Source organism: Polypterus senegalus, chromosome 1, assembly GCF_016835505.1.
Source record: "Polypterus senegalus isolate Bchr_013 chromosome 1, ASM1683550v1, whole genome shotgun sequence".
Classification (NCBI taxonomy): Eukaryota; Metazoa; Chordata; class Cladistia; order Polypteriformes; family Polypteridae; genus Polypterus; species Polypterus senegalus.
Window position 1 is genome coordinate 50,616,299 of NC_053154.1, and position 15,679 is coordinate 50,631,977.

The window sequence follows — 15,679 nt, forward strand, 5'->3', positions numbered from 1 at the left end:
TCTTTCAGTACATGTGACTTCACTGTTTAATTATATAGACATCAATTGACTTCTCTGCCTGTCTGTCTCTCTATTACGCAGTGCTCTGTCTGTCTGTGTGTTATGGATCTTAAAAATAAGTTATAAGGACACTTGTTCATGTTAATTGCAGTCTCAATTGTTAAAAAAATTTTAAAAGGAGCATCCCACATGAAAATATAATGATCTCATTAACTGACAGTGTATACCAATTTATAAATTTTCTATCTGTTTGAGGTTAAAAAGAAAAAAAAAATTGCACTTTTTCCCCAACAGGGAATCGAACTCGGGTCTTTGAGGCACGGCAAACCTACTGCCTTCTGAGTCACCAAATCGTTAAGCCACGGAAGCTGTTGTATCATTCTTGAACGTTTTGTGAAAGTGTTTATTTGATGTTTGGACTTCATGCTTCACACATTCTATAGTTTATGCCTACATTTTGTAACAATTATTACCAAACTATAAAAAAGTTTCTGTTTTAACAATGCGTTTACAGAGATTACTATAGAAACGGAACACACATGAAATGCGTGTGTTCCGAATAACAATCCATTTCCACTCTAAAACTCCACTTCACTCCCAGATAATCAATCAAGGAATGAGCTGGGAGAAGTTCGTGTACGTTCTAAGTCGGTGGGGGGATGGAATAGCCAGCTGCTTGCATCTTGTCTTTATCAGCATATTTAGATGACAAAAGATGCTGATGGAGAGGTGTGATGGGATTTAAGATGGGCCGGATCTACGAGTTTTTTCGTAGGCTCTGGTAATTCTAGTGTTAAACTCTTTCATCAATCACATCTATCTAGTTTAAAATTGTCCAAAATGTTTCCAGGGCAAGAAACAACCTGTGAGCATTGCAATTAGCTCCATCCTCACTGAGCCACACGTTTTGGAAGCGCACCAAACTAACTTTATTTTGGACAAAAATCTTAGAATACCTATCAAAAAACCTTGGTGTCATCAGCACTCCTAATTCATTAACAGCTATGTTTGGTGTACTCCCAGATGGGCTTAAAGTGGTGAAGGACAAATTGATGATGATAGCCCATACCACACTATTAGCATGTAGTCTTATCTTGCTCAACTGAAAGAATCATACCCCACCCTTTATACTGTAAGTCAGTGGGTAACCAATGTTCTGTACTATTTGAAATTAATAAAAAAGCAAATTCTTGATATCTCTAAAATATATGGCAAAATTTAATTAATATAGTTTAAGAATAAGAGTTCATGGCTCTCCTCTTTCTCTCAGGTGGGGGCTGAATTCTGTTTTGTTACGCTTGTCTTTTTTCTTTTAAACTTTCTGGTATGTGTTTTTTCTTTTTCCTAATTTGACTATGAAGTCATTTCTTATATAATTTTGACATGATTGTATGCAATGCTATTTTCTTAATAAAAGAAACTACTTAAAACAAATGGTCATAAAATTTCAACAATTATGCAATTTGGATCAATATTTCTTTTTCTTTACTTAAATCCAACATTTGAACATTGATTTCCATATAAATCAACACTAATTTATTTTGCCTTCTAAGCAAATAAATGTAAATTTTTTCTGTATTATTCAAAGTACAAATGAACATAATACCATTCTGAAGTCTTTAATGCGAAAAAGAAAGCAGATTATTTTTTTAAGAAAGTTTAATAATGTTACTCCCTCGATCGGAAGTGATTGCCTGTTCACAACAAACTTTTCTTTCTGCCATATTGGTTTATCTACAGCATGTTTGTTTGTTTGTTTATTGTTTCAGTTGTTTCTTTTATGTTAAATCAATACAAAATACTGGAATTCACCAGTCTCATATCACAAGTCATCTGACCGTGACTCCTGCGCTCGGCTTTCTGTTAGCTAAACCCTGTGAATTAGTGCATTTCCAGGGTTCCAGGGTTTATCCAGCGTCCGTGACACCCCTCTTTTACAGTTTTATTAAACTTATTCTCATTAAAATTATAAAATAAAATAACATATAAGGAAAATAGTTTGCCAAAATTTCAAAAAATGCCAATCCTCTTTCATTTTCCTGGCTAGAGAAATGTCTAAATAATTAGCAATGATTTACATGTTTAAAAGGAAATATCTCTTTCTCACTTGGAAACTGAGCAAATTTACATATTTTTACAAATGCATATTCAATTAAAAATACTCAGCACAGGCAAATATTAAATAACAAATTCCTTAAACCTATACAAAATTAGAAACACAGAAAATTTTATGTACATATTATACCACTGAAGAACTAAAAAAAAAAAGGAAAAATGTACTAAATTCATAACAAGTGTAAGTAATTCACCAACTTGTAGATGTGAAAATCAAACCAAGACATGGTGTGTGACAAACAACAATAAAAATATTGCCATCACCTCAAGAAGGCAAGCCCAATGTCACATGAAGTAACACACCTGAGTAACCCTGAATTGTTGTCTTTCTTCATCTACATCAAACGTCACCTGTATTGAGAGGCCTTGTTACAAAAGCCGAGTTTTAAAAAGAACAAAAGCACTCTAAATTTTTTAATTTAATTATTCCCCAACAATGATATAAAGCATAAATTTAAACTGACGTTGATATTCTTTTATCATAAATGTTTAATGTTCCTACTATAACATTAAATCGTAAAAATAAAACAGTTTGTCTCTATAACCATAAATATAGAAACAAGTTTAAAAACTAACCATGACCTAGACCAGTTCGCACATTACAGATATTACTTTTCATTGCCACCTTAAGTTAGTACCTTTTTTCTTGCATTTCTTCAACCATGCTTAGAGATATTGATCATGTATGTGTAATAAGCAAATCTGCATTGCTTTCTCTTAATAAAACTTACATACTGCCTTCTGCTCTTCCAAAAATACATTGTAAAAATGTGCACCCTTTCATAATGTGAAACTGTACATTTGCATAAAAGCAAACATCCTTAGCTTTACCTGTAATGACTCGATTCTTGCTTGGAGCTGAAGCCTGTCTTCCAGATTTTGACATCTTTCCTCAAGTACCAGTATCTGCTCCTGAAGCTGGTTTCTCTCCAATTCCAGTTCTTCTACAACAGACCTGAGTCCTACATTGTTAAAATAATTTAAAATTAAAGAAAAAAACAGAAATATATAAATATGTAAACATTGCATCAAAACAAACAAAAGAATGTGTGTATAAATATACACACAGTAAAAACTGCAAGATTTGGTACTAGATATTTTGATTTGAATAATTAAATGGAATATCTGCAATATACATTTTTTTCTCATTTTACATAGGAAACTAACACAACCAACCCAAAATACCAGCAAAACTGAAAGATTTTATTATATGCTAAGCAACTAACTTTTGTTTCATTAATTTCTTGGTTAAATATTATATATAATAAACTGTGAATTTACTCTTGGGATTAATAAAGTCTCTATCTAACTAATATCACAGAAACAATATTGTGTGCATTTATAGCTGTTCTACTTTGCCTACAAAGACAACTGATCAACTAACAGTGTAGCATTCTTCACCTTATATATATAAGCAGCTAGGATATTTGTCATCATTGACTATATGATTACTTTTAACACAATTATCCATTTTATGTTTTTACATTAATCAACAGGTATATCAGTTGGATTTTATTCTCAGTAGCCAAGTTTCCATCCAGTTTTTTGCGACGTTTTGTTATCGACAAACAGAATTATACGTAAAAAAATGTGCGAAATTTGTTGTCTCCAGCCTATTCCCATCCAACTGGCTTATCGATAAAATGATGTGCATGATGACGTCATCCCCTCCAAAACGAACTGTCGCATAAGTTTTGTTGTATCGCGAAAAAAAACCTGCCCTTGAGCCGTTTCCATACATAATTTTGTGTATGTCGCAAATTATCTACCTTTTGTTTTCCACGTTATACCCCCTCCACTAAACAAAGAAATGGAGAGATTATTCAGACAGTTTTTTGAAATTTGCCAGCTTACTGTTATTTCAGTTTCACAAATAATTGGAATTGTACAGAATATCCGAAGACGACAGCAGAATGAAGCAGTTGCTTGTCTGATAGCCCTAGAGCTCGAAGAAAGTGCCCCAGTGCGACAAAACCCATGGGTATGGGAGAGACGACGGAATAAGACCTTCTGGGAGGAGGTGGTGGGGAGACACTTCACAGAAAATCTCTGGCTGCAACATTTTAGAATGACACGGCCGATGTTTGAGATGTTGAATGGATTCATCAGTCCTGATGTTGCGCCCATCACAGGTTGTCACCGACCACCGGTTCCAACCCCAAAGCGGATTGCCATTGCCCTTTACAAGCTGGCAACCTGCGCCGAGTATAGAGTAGTTTGAGGAACTTTTGGGGTTAGTAAAACTACCGTTCATCGATATTTATATGCTGTGTGCACCGCTATTAAAGAAAAATTAATGCGGCGTTATATCAGACTTCCGACTGTAGCGGAGGCCAATGAAATTGCATACCGCAATTCCTTGGTGCATCTTGTGCCACAGATTTACGGTGCGCTGGATGGCACGCATGTGCCTACTCTTCCCCCGACGGAAGGCTACTGCGATTACATCAATCGCAAAGGGTGGCCATCTATTGTTCTCCAGGCCCTTGTTGATGACAGGTGCATGAAACGAGACATTTGCGTTGGCACTCCTGGAAGTGCCCATGATGCAGCTGTGTTTGCAGCATCAGATCTGTACAGGTGAGCCTACCTTTCAACATCCCTTCTCAGTGCAATAACAACTGAATTAGTACTGTAACCTGCTTTCCTTAAGGTTTTTAATTAAAACTGAAATTTGAATTAATACAAAATAATGACGTTTAATCAAAAGTTAATATTAATGCGAGAATTTCTCATATATGCTAAAACATCTGCCATTTAATAATAAGAAAAAAATGTTTAGATAATGAAACACACAGTTTATTAAATATTTTGACTGGCACAGTAAATTACCTTTGCGGTTTTTGTATTATTTAGACATCCTGAGAGACACCCCCAGGCTACAGTTGATGTGGAGGGAGTTCAGGTACCCCTTTTAGTAGCAGGAGACCCAGCCTATCCGCTACTGCATTGGCTCATCACGAGAAATAACCAGTCTCTTCATCAGACAATGCGAACCGCTCCGCTATTCTCGTTTTGATTGCACGTGATGAAAATGTATCATGTGACAAATTTATTTGCGTTAAAGTCCTTTTTTTCCGACAAAAAGTGTTTCCAATGTAGTTTTTGCGACATCTGAAGTATCGATATGGAATTTATGAGCTAAAGTTAAACGTAAAAATATTATGTCGACATGTACAACATTTTAGCGATAATTAGCATTTTCATCCGCTAAAATTTGAAACGCTAAATATTTTTTCGCAAAAACTCCTTGGGTGGAAACCTGGATAGAGTTACTGAATTTTGAAATTACTTTTGACCATGAAATAAGATGGCAAAAACTGAGTGCAGGTTCCCTTTAGGATTGTCCACTCTCAGAACTCACTTATTCCCAATTACTACATCTCACACAAGACTGGTCAAATTTGCTGATACACTATGATGTAAATTCTGAATATAGGATGGAAATGGTGTAACCTGACATTAAAACAAAAGAAGTTGTGATGGCCTTTTAGCCAAGCCAAAGAACACACTGACTTCTTAATTAGTATTGTCCAAATTATAAATGTTGCAAAGAATTTCATGTTCTGGGGTACCGCTATTTGCTACACTTCAATACATGGGCTCAATTAATTTATTAAGATTACTTGACCGGCAACTAGATAGTTCTAAAGAAACAATAACCCTTTCTACTGGTCCATTATTAAAAGCATTTTGACCTTCTCCACCACTGTAAGGTATAGTGATGTCTGTACTTAAAACAACAATGAACTGGTATGAATGGTTATCATTGTTCCAACCTACTGTAGATTATTCTTCTCTTCATCTCACAAATCCTCTGTTCACTCTCCTTCCATTTGAAGAGTGGCTTAGGTGTATCAAGTCCAGTACTAACAAGTTTCAAAAGACTACATCTACTGAGATGAATGAATTTCACAGCCAAAACCTTGGAATCCTCTGCAAAAACTATGTCTTATTTGTGCTGCTGTTTGTAATGTGCTTGGAAATTATGACTGCTAGTATTTTTGTACTGATGTTTAATTGTATTAGCTTCTAATTAAATTCCAGGAAACTGAAACTATTATGTAAATAAGTAAATAAACTAAAGTAAGGCCTGCTAATAAAGAGTGCTGGCCTAGTACAATGCCAAGTATTACAGTTTTTACTCGGTGTTAATATATATAAAATCATCCAATCAGGCATGATTATTATGTGTGTATATATATATATATTATGCAAGCATCCTATAGGTTTTTAAAATATTAGGGGACCTCTTGCTATTGTATATAATTTCTCAAACATGAAAAAGTTACAAAAAGATCAATATGAAAATTTACCATAATTTACTGAGAAATATAAAATTAAAGCAGTAACACTGGGGTTCAACAACGCAGATTGAATTAATATACACTGGAGGTGTTTTCATTTAAGTATTAATTAATTAGCAATCAACACTGTAAAATATGAAACACTGAAGTTCTCACTTTTTGTATTCTCCAAATGCAACATAAACCAGTTTTATGCTTGCATAATATCAAATGAACCAGAACTTAAAATCAAAATGAAATGTGTAATTCTTAAATATGCTTTACTTTTTATGGTAACATTTTTTTCTGTTATGAAAATGGGGAAAAATTAATGAAATGAATCACCAGTATTATTATTTCCTTTGAAAATAATCTACATATTTTTCACAAAATTCATGTACTGTATTATTCAACAGAATATATATAGATTGTTTACTAGGATCTTTAAATATTTTTTTGAATAGGAAATAACCATTTTAAAAAGTGGAATAGACAACTGATTTCAAAGTTATCTTACCAATTTCAGATGATGCATTCCAAACTGGAAATTAACAACAGCTCTGCTAGAGATTCTGGCATTAACCAAAGACTATGCAAAGATTAAGAAACCAATACTAGGCAGTTCATCCAGCACGCACATGCTTAAGAATAATCTCTAAAGGAAACAATAATAAAATAAAAATCCAACAACAAAAAATGGTCAACCAAAAGTACAGACAAGGTTGACAAATATTAGAAAGACTTCACAAAAATGGGTTATTATTATAAAAGAAAAAAAAAATGTTGTGCATGCTTTAATAAACTGTCTAGTGGGTTTCACACCTGTATGGGGAGAAGTGTACTCAGGCCACCAACCTCCCATGTTTTCCCCATCTGCAGAATCATTGCTTTCCAAAGTAATGTTGGGATTTTCATAACACTGCTTCCCATCAAATTCAAAATCATCCTATACAAACAAAGAATATTACGAACAAAAAGATAAAATAAAAAATTACACATTAATATTTCTGGGAAAACTTAAAATAGAAAACAGGTTTATGACAACCTAAATTATAAAACAATCATTCACTAACACAGACTATAAATACAAAGTAATGCAAGACTGACATTGAGACAAATCAGCACCAGTAATGAGAAAGTAACATGTCTTAAGTCAGTCTAAGTCAGCTCCCTGTTAGAGAACAAACCATCCAATACGTTGTAAAATTTACTTCAGAATAATAGCCAGTCATAAAACGGCACTAGTACAAATGTTTGGCTTCTTCAAGAAAGTTGTCCCTGTGGTAAATTTCTGACATCTCCTGATTAAAACCCAAAAAGCCAAAAGGATTGTGAGGCTTTGATTTCACTGCTTGAACTAATATTAAAAATCAAGTTAAACTGGCTTTTATTTTTAAATTATAAAGTGACTTTCTGGCCTCCCAAGTTAGCCTCAGGTCACTGGTGTTACTATGTGGCAGGTGTAGAAATCTACCCAATGTCTCCATCAGCAAAAATCTATCTAAACTGCAAGCCTGCCTTCCTTCTTGTCATTTTTAGAGGTGTGCGAAAAATGATAAAGAATTAACTGTTTTTGTAATTATGAATTCTCTGCTATAATGCTAGCATCAGAATGCACATCTTTATAATTTACCAAAATTAATAGTACTCACACATAGGACAGATTCACAGAAATAGGTTGGAATCCATAAACTGCTACTAAGATCATATGGTCTACATCAGATAACAAGATGTTGCTCATGTAAAATCAGTGACAAAACACAAATTCTAAATCAGTTCTAACCAGCTAACCGAATCACTGCACAATAATTACAAAAACAGAATCTAAAAATGTTATTTTCTGGGTGGATGTGCAGGCATTATCATTCTTTGTTTGAGAGCTGTGTTTCACTTGAAATGATAAAAAGCAGAGTGAATGCTTCCTAGAAAACACATTGGCACAATCACAGAACAGATGGTCAGAGAGGGTTTTTTAAATAGAACTAATGAGACTGGTGATTGAACACTGTGCACCGATTAACAGTTTAGTAAGGCACTATACTGGATGTTAAACAAAAATAAACTGTAGTTGCAATGTTTCACTGATTTACTGCAACAGATAATGTGACAAGTCTTAAATACAGGACATATAAAGATTTATGAGGAATAAGGTACCTAAATTAGACTAAGATATTGGAAATAAAGGACATCTGGTCTGATTGCATTAATTACATGGAGGTGATAAACCATAAAGCAAACAAGTGAAGAGTGTAGAAAGCAGGTTTGTGTACAATGTTGAAAGGTAGAGACAAAAAGAAGAAACTGTTACTGACAATCAAAAAGAAATGTGAAATAAGTTGACTTTTGGGACCAGAAAGAAACTCTATAGTTTATTTTTTAAATATTCTGCCAAATATAAATAATTGTCTAGTTTGCACATTGCAACAACACACTTATATGTATCATGATTTACTTTTCTAAGTTACTGTGGCTAAAGAAATAAATAACAATACAGTAATTATAATAAAAGATTGCATCATAAATTGCTCAAACAGGTGGGTTGGCCACAAGGTAACAGTGATTTAAATTAAAAGTTTGCACACTACACTGTTAGAAATTAATTACTTAAAAAATTTACAGGCAGGACTATGTTTAACACTTGTAAAATAATTTTTAGAAGGTAGCTAAAATTCACAAATAGATAATGGATCTTATTATTGGAAAATTAGGTCAATCTAGTTGTGGAGTGATACTGTTGGTGTATTTTCCAAAATTAAAAACAAATGAAGTCTTACAGGGATTAAAAGTTAAAACATATTAAAACAGTCATAGGCATGGGTCTGCAATAAAAAATAACTCATAAGCAATGACATTAAACTTTCCTACCTGATGATTAGGAGTGCTGCTTCCAGCCTGCTTGTGTCCTCTTCTCTGCTGTTGCAGCCCTTGAGCTTGCGCCAGTTCCTCCTCCAGCTCCTGCTGCCGAGTGACTAAGGCTGGATCGGAGCAGCCAGGAAAGAACCAGTCATCCTCAATCAGTTTTGTGCCACAGGAAATTAAATTTAATCACATTGACACAGTATACTTTATATATTAGAGCAGGTGAATAATAAGCATACAAGCAATAACAGGCCTAAACTCGCACAAACACACACAAAACAAACCAGTGCTTTTTTTTTATTTTTCCTTTTTTTGTGACTGTCCCAAAAGACTAAAAGGAGGACAACAAATTCATATTAAAAAGAATGTTATCAATATCAATGGCTTATCTAAGCATGTCTTAAAATTGATAATTGCAGGAAAAAAATACTTTAATGAAATAATATACAATCTACATAAAGCAAAATTATGAAGATTACTAATCATTAAATATATTCATATTTTTAAGATGGGACTGTCACAAAGAAAGTCTGATGATGTTAACTGGCATGTTAACATGTCATCCATGTTAACAGATTTTGAAATGGCAGGAAATATTTTCATTAAATAGGATTAAAAAAAATCATTATATAAATGGAATTTTAAGTTTGGAAATATGGTTAATTAAAGTAGAATAATATTTCAAGCAAAAAATTCCCATCTGTTTTGTGATTTTTTCAAAGAATACATTTTTTAAAATTGGCAATTATTAGGTTCAAATAAGAAAATTTCCTGTGACATTTACAGAAAGGAAACAAAATCATACGGAAAGTGGGGTAAATACAGAAATTACTGTATTTGATCTCATATAAAGGCACAAGGCAGCTCATTTTAAGATAAACACTTTAAATGAGATGGCAGAGAAAAGTGTTTAAGGAAAACAACTGATTCTTACAACTTCATCATGTGAAGGAGCAGCAAAATTTGGTAAGTATAGGAGTATTTACTATAACTAGTGAAGGAACAGAGAGAAGCAACTGTATAATTAATATCAATAAAAAGCAAATGTTTCTAGGAATGTTTATCTCACTGTGGCCACTAACAAATGCATCTACTGCACCTGACTATTGACCAAGGTCATGTCCAGGTATTTACTTGATTGCAGGTTAAATGCACCTGCAGTTCGGGAGATAGACAGAATACTCAACAACTAGTGTAGGAAAGATGTGAACTATTACATTTTAACAACAAAAAAAATATGACTTTTAAATTAAAAAAATGTATTAGTTATTACAGAATTTTGGAAATTTTAAGAAAATTTTCCTGTGAGCATGTTTGAAACTGCCAAATGCCTTTGATTATTTAGTTTAGGTTAGTTTAAAAAGGAAAAAAAAGTAAAGGCAAATTCACCAAAACTCAGAAAAATATTTTATTAACCATGTTAACATGCATTATGTAAAACCAAAATGTTAAAACACTACAGTAACTGGTATTACTGTACTGCAGATGATTTATCCTGGGCTAAACAAAAACAGAAAATCACCAGCAGTACAGTGTCATCAGTTACATGGACCTGCATGCACAAAACTGATGGGAAACTGTTCTCAGTGGCTGGCCAAATCACAGAATGGAGGAGGAGTGGAGGGGGGAGTGGCAATAAGTGCTCATCAGACATTATGGTGGGGAAGTGGAGGGAGGGGGGGAAAAAAAGAAACAAAACATCATGCTTAATCTAACTGAAACACAGCACATAATCAATATTAACATGGGCACAGCAAATCAGCAAAATAAGTACTATAGTTCAGCAGACTTCTATTTCTGATTTATTAAAAAAATGTCCCAAATTGCATTTTAAAATTCAAGTTAAGATGCCAGAGCTGATACAATATAAAAAAATAACTAATGCAATAAAACTAACAGTTGTTCTTTTGATGTTTTACTAGAATTTTAGTATGACTCACAGTTTAAGTAGCAAACTTTCACGCTGGACATTTAAGAGACAAATTAATTTTTAAAAAAAGTTTATCAACATATAAGGCTATAACAGCAGACATAAATATAGTCACGTTATTATTGTCACACATAAATAAATTTGCTACAAATGTGCTTGGTGTGTAAAATTAAGTTTTAATAAATATTGTATAACCATAGCACCAAATGACTGGCCAGAGATACTGTAAGTAGTATCAACCAGCTTTTTTTTCTTCATAGGCAATTAGCGGAGTGAAGAAAATAATCTTTTATACATGCAAGTGAATAATCGTTTGTTCACTTTGGAGGCAAATAAGTAGCACAAAGCACATGCTCAGGCACCCACTGTTTGGAGCTACTTTTCTGTACCTTTATTTAAAGTGCAATACTGTGTAAAGACTTAAGTAATTTAGATTTTATTCAGTTACAAAAGGAAGCATAACATTCATAAACCTATTTAATCCAGTTTTGGATCTGAAATTCCAAACCTACTTAGGCAACAATGAGAATGAAGTGCTAAACAGCCCTGGATAAGACACCAGTCCACCTCGGGCCCCAAACACACAATGGGCCAATGTGGAATTCCAAATAGATGTTACTTTTATCAAAGGATGTTCAATCGGTTATAAAATGCAAGGAATCACTTACTTTTTTTCAAAGCACATTGAGAATGTTTCAGGGGTATGTTCAATAAAGACATGAAAAATTATAATTGTTTGTCAGTCATTATTGCAAGGATATTGTGTTTGTCAATGCATGTGACACATTTTGTGATCAATTAAGACAAAAAAGCATGTAATTCCAAGGTTTGCATACTTTTTCTTGCCACTTTAGGCACTACCAGTCAAAAGTTTTAGAACATTCATAATTTTCCAGTTTATACTGGAAGTTAAGCACTTCAAGTCCAGAGAATAACATGAAATGGTACAAAGGTAAGTAAAAAAAACTGGCAGAGGTTTAAAAAAAGGGTGTAGGTTACCATAAACTAAAAAATAATGTAATTTTAGAGTATTTGTAGAATAAAGATGTAAACAACCAGAGAATATGTTTGAATTTAATTAACTTCTTATCAAATAGCAGAAGCAGAATGCATGCCTGAGTTTCCAAATTTACTATTAAATTATTATTAAACTCCTCTTCTCACATATCATATTATACAAGAAGACAGTTATTTAAAACTAGACAGATATTATTAAAATAACAGACAAAATATAGATTTTGGTTGCTTTGGAAAGGGCATGGTTGTAAGTGTCAGGTATGCCAATTTGAGATTATTAGGAACAGAAGTGACAATGGACTACTAAATACTGAAATGCAATAAAAGCCATGCTCATGAAAGAGGTTAAACTAGGCAAAACAAATGGAAAGTGGAAATTAACTGTTTGCTAATAGCCAATAGTGACCCAGTGAAATACTACCACAGTCGGTGGAAGAGGTAGACAAAGAAATTCACATGCTTTTAGGTCAAAAAGCACTGCCTTGCCCCTTGACTCCTGGTACTTATAATTCTAGCATGATCTGAGGAGCAGAAAATATTGATAACCCCATTATTCCATGCATTGATCCTGAAGGCTAACAACACCACAAGCTGCTGCTGATGTTGGTGTAATGTGCAGGGTATATTTTCAGGTAAAAAAACAGATTATTCAATGCATACAGAGTAACATGTGAATGTAACATAACTGTACATTAGCCAAATCAAACACAGTCCTTCACGGCTGGTGTGTGTACCCTTTTATAAATGGGAATTTCAGAAAGAATATGCTCCAAGTATCAACACCAAAAAAGGCATGAAATGTGTCATTAAACAGAGCCCAAAGGACCGTCTCCCTCAGTAAGTAGATCTCAAACAATTTAAGCATTTCTGAGATCAACCACCAGTTTATTTTGAACAAATATCAAAGATACTCGAGTAGCCTAACTGTTAACATCTTGGTATCTCCATGTTCCAATAATTTAATGGCAAATGGTTTTCCAATTATTTAAGGGAAAATGGTTTTCGAATTATGTGGCCACTCAGCCTACACACACAATATAAAAGAACAGGAAAAAACTATGAAATGAAATCTGCTCAAAATATTGTTATGTATTTTCATAACATTATTATTATTTTTTTTTTAACAAGAAACCTGTTTTACTCTAAATTTGTATATAACAATTTTCTACCAAATACACTCGTGGATAAGTTCTCCTGTGGATAAGTCAGGACTTGATTTTACTGTATAGTTTCCGGTATATAATAATCGGTCGTACAAGTCAAATACAAGTCGTACAAGTCAAATACGGAAAACTCACGCTATTGCCACAAGAGATATGCTAACGCCCACCAGAGAGAGTAACCATGGAGCACACGGCCTTTTTCTTCTATGTGGGTGTAGCAATGCGCTGTATCAGCGCGTGTTCCTAACCTCTCACCCTCTATTGTGCCTATGTGACCACAACGTAATACCCAAACTTTTCCGAAGCGACGTTTGTACTGTTTTGTGTTTTTGTATCTCACACCCTCATACACCTTTATCGTTAGAGCATCCCTTATCTACGATGAAGCGTTCGATCAGAAGAAAATATGAAGCTGGTTTTAAATTAAATGTTGTTGAAGCAGCAAAAGAAACTGGTATCTGTGCTGCTGCAACAAAATTTGATGTGTCAGAAAAACTGATGCGAGATCAGAAGAGGCAAAATTTTTTTTTTATTTTTGAATGGGCGCATAAGTCTAGGTCTGATTTTATGATTGATTTTTCTGGTTTCAAGACCCGACTTATACATGAGTATATACAGTATGTTTTATTTGCTGTATACTTTTACCTTTCGTGTGAATCTTTTCAAAAAGTTGCTAAAAGATGTGTGTATTAAACACTATATACTACAAAAATATTAAATAACCAAGAATATTTTCAAAAAGAAGGCATAAAGGAATTTTCTTTTTTATAGATAAATAAAACACATAACAGATAAAATACATAACTGTACCTTCTCTTTCTTCTTCAATTTGTGTCATCCTTAAGACCATTACTGATTTCTCCTCTCTTGCTTGATCCCGTGCTGCTTCTGCCTCAGATATCATTTCCTGCCATTCTAAAACCTGACTTTGCAGTTCATCTGCACTGCCAGATTCACTTGTCTGAAAATAATATTACATGAAAATGAAAATCACACATCTAATTTTTGTTCTCATATTAAAAAATATATATTGACAAATACTTTATGCATTAATTGATGAATAGGTTACATCTTTTGAATCTTTAAACATTTATTGTATACCTACTATTTGAAGGAATATTAAGTTATGAAAAATCTTTATCAAATAAACATGGACTATCTCAAAGATTATCAACCAACAGTCATCTCTATTACGATGAAATTCTTTTAATAAAAACTATTATTTGGACATATTAAACTTGATATTCCACAAATGGTCTGAAAAGGATGCAGTATCCCTTTACTCTACATAATCTTGGCAAACCTGGATATTAGAAACTGTTACATTTCTGTTATATTTCTAAGTACTTTTTACAAATTCCCACTTAGCATATAACTCTGTTGTGCCAAAACTGATCACCAAGCTCCTAAACCTGGGATATGCCAAACTTTGCAACTGGATTTTGGATTTTCTTGCTTGCAGAAACCAGCATTTGCAGAATGGAAATATAACTTCTTCTATACTGATTCACAGCTCGGGTATTCCACAAGTTTATATGCCAAGCAACCTGCTGTACTTCAACTCAAAATACTAATGTAAGAAGGCCCTCATACTAGCGTTGTGAAACAAGTCACGATTTACTTAAAAATGAAACTACAAAATGAAAAGGTGGTGTGCACCTTTACTAGAAATTCAAAAACATATTTTTATTTCCAATGAGAAAGGGGGCAAAAAGAAAAAGTTCTTTCTGTGCACACTTTTCTGTAATTTGTTTGTACATTTGCAGTTTCTAGTTGTTCTTCTCCGTGATCTCCACAAGGTCACTCGCAATACATTTCTTAAATTGTGTAGTTTTCTTTCCAACCGTTTCTTTTTTTGCTGCACTCACTGCTCATCCCTAAATGTCATTTTCTCCTTACTTTTTCCTTTTCCCTTCAAAAAAAGCTAAGTACTGTATATCTTGCAGAGCACATCAACTAAGCTGTTCCTACTAATTTTGGGCTCCTGGGCAATGTTTTGCCATGGAGCCCCAACTAGCACAATGCAAACATGTATTGTGATATTTACACGTTTCATCAAGATTGTCCACCTTTGAGGTGCAGCTGAAAAAAAACTATGAAGATTTTGCAGATGTCCAAGGAAAGCAATGGCATCTTTTGAAAACAAACTTTGGAACTAGCTCAAATTTATAAATGCCGCTCACCGTATTCTTTGCATTTATGCTGTACACACATAACCAGGTAATCTAAACTATTTCCTTGACTGTTTAACTGTATTATTCAGCAATAAAACAAATAGTGATATTTATGCCTGAACTTTGCTTTAAAAC

General features: G+C 33.6%; 1 protein-coding gene across 1 annotated transcript in view; it reads right to left on the minus strand.

Moving 5' to 3' along the window:
- The window catches only part of LOC120523264 (golgin subfamily B member 1-like), a 92,078-nt gene that overhangs the window by 48,413 nt on the left and 27,986 nt on the right, over positions 1–15,679 (minus strand). The window contains exons 14-18 of the mRNA XM_039744472.1: positions 14,180–14,331; positions 9,267–9,420; positions 7,224–7,347; positions 2,947–3,077; positions 2,419–2,466 (exon numbers count right to left, since the gene is read on the minus strand). Coding sequence (XP_039600406.1) covers positions 2,419–2,466; positions 2,947–3,077; positions 7,224–7,347; positions 9,267–9,420; positions 14,180–14,331 — 609 coding nt within the window. The remainder of the gene's footprint in view (positions 1–2,418; positions 2,467–2,946; positions 3,078–7,223; positions 7,348–9,266; positions 9,421–14,179; positions 14,332–15,679) is intronic.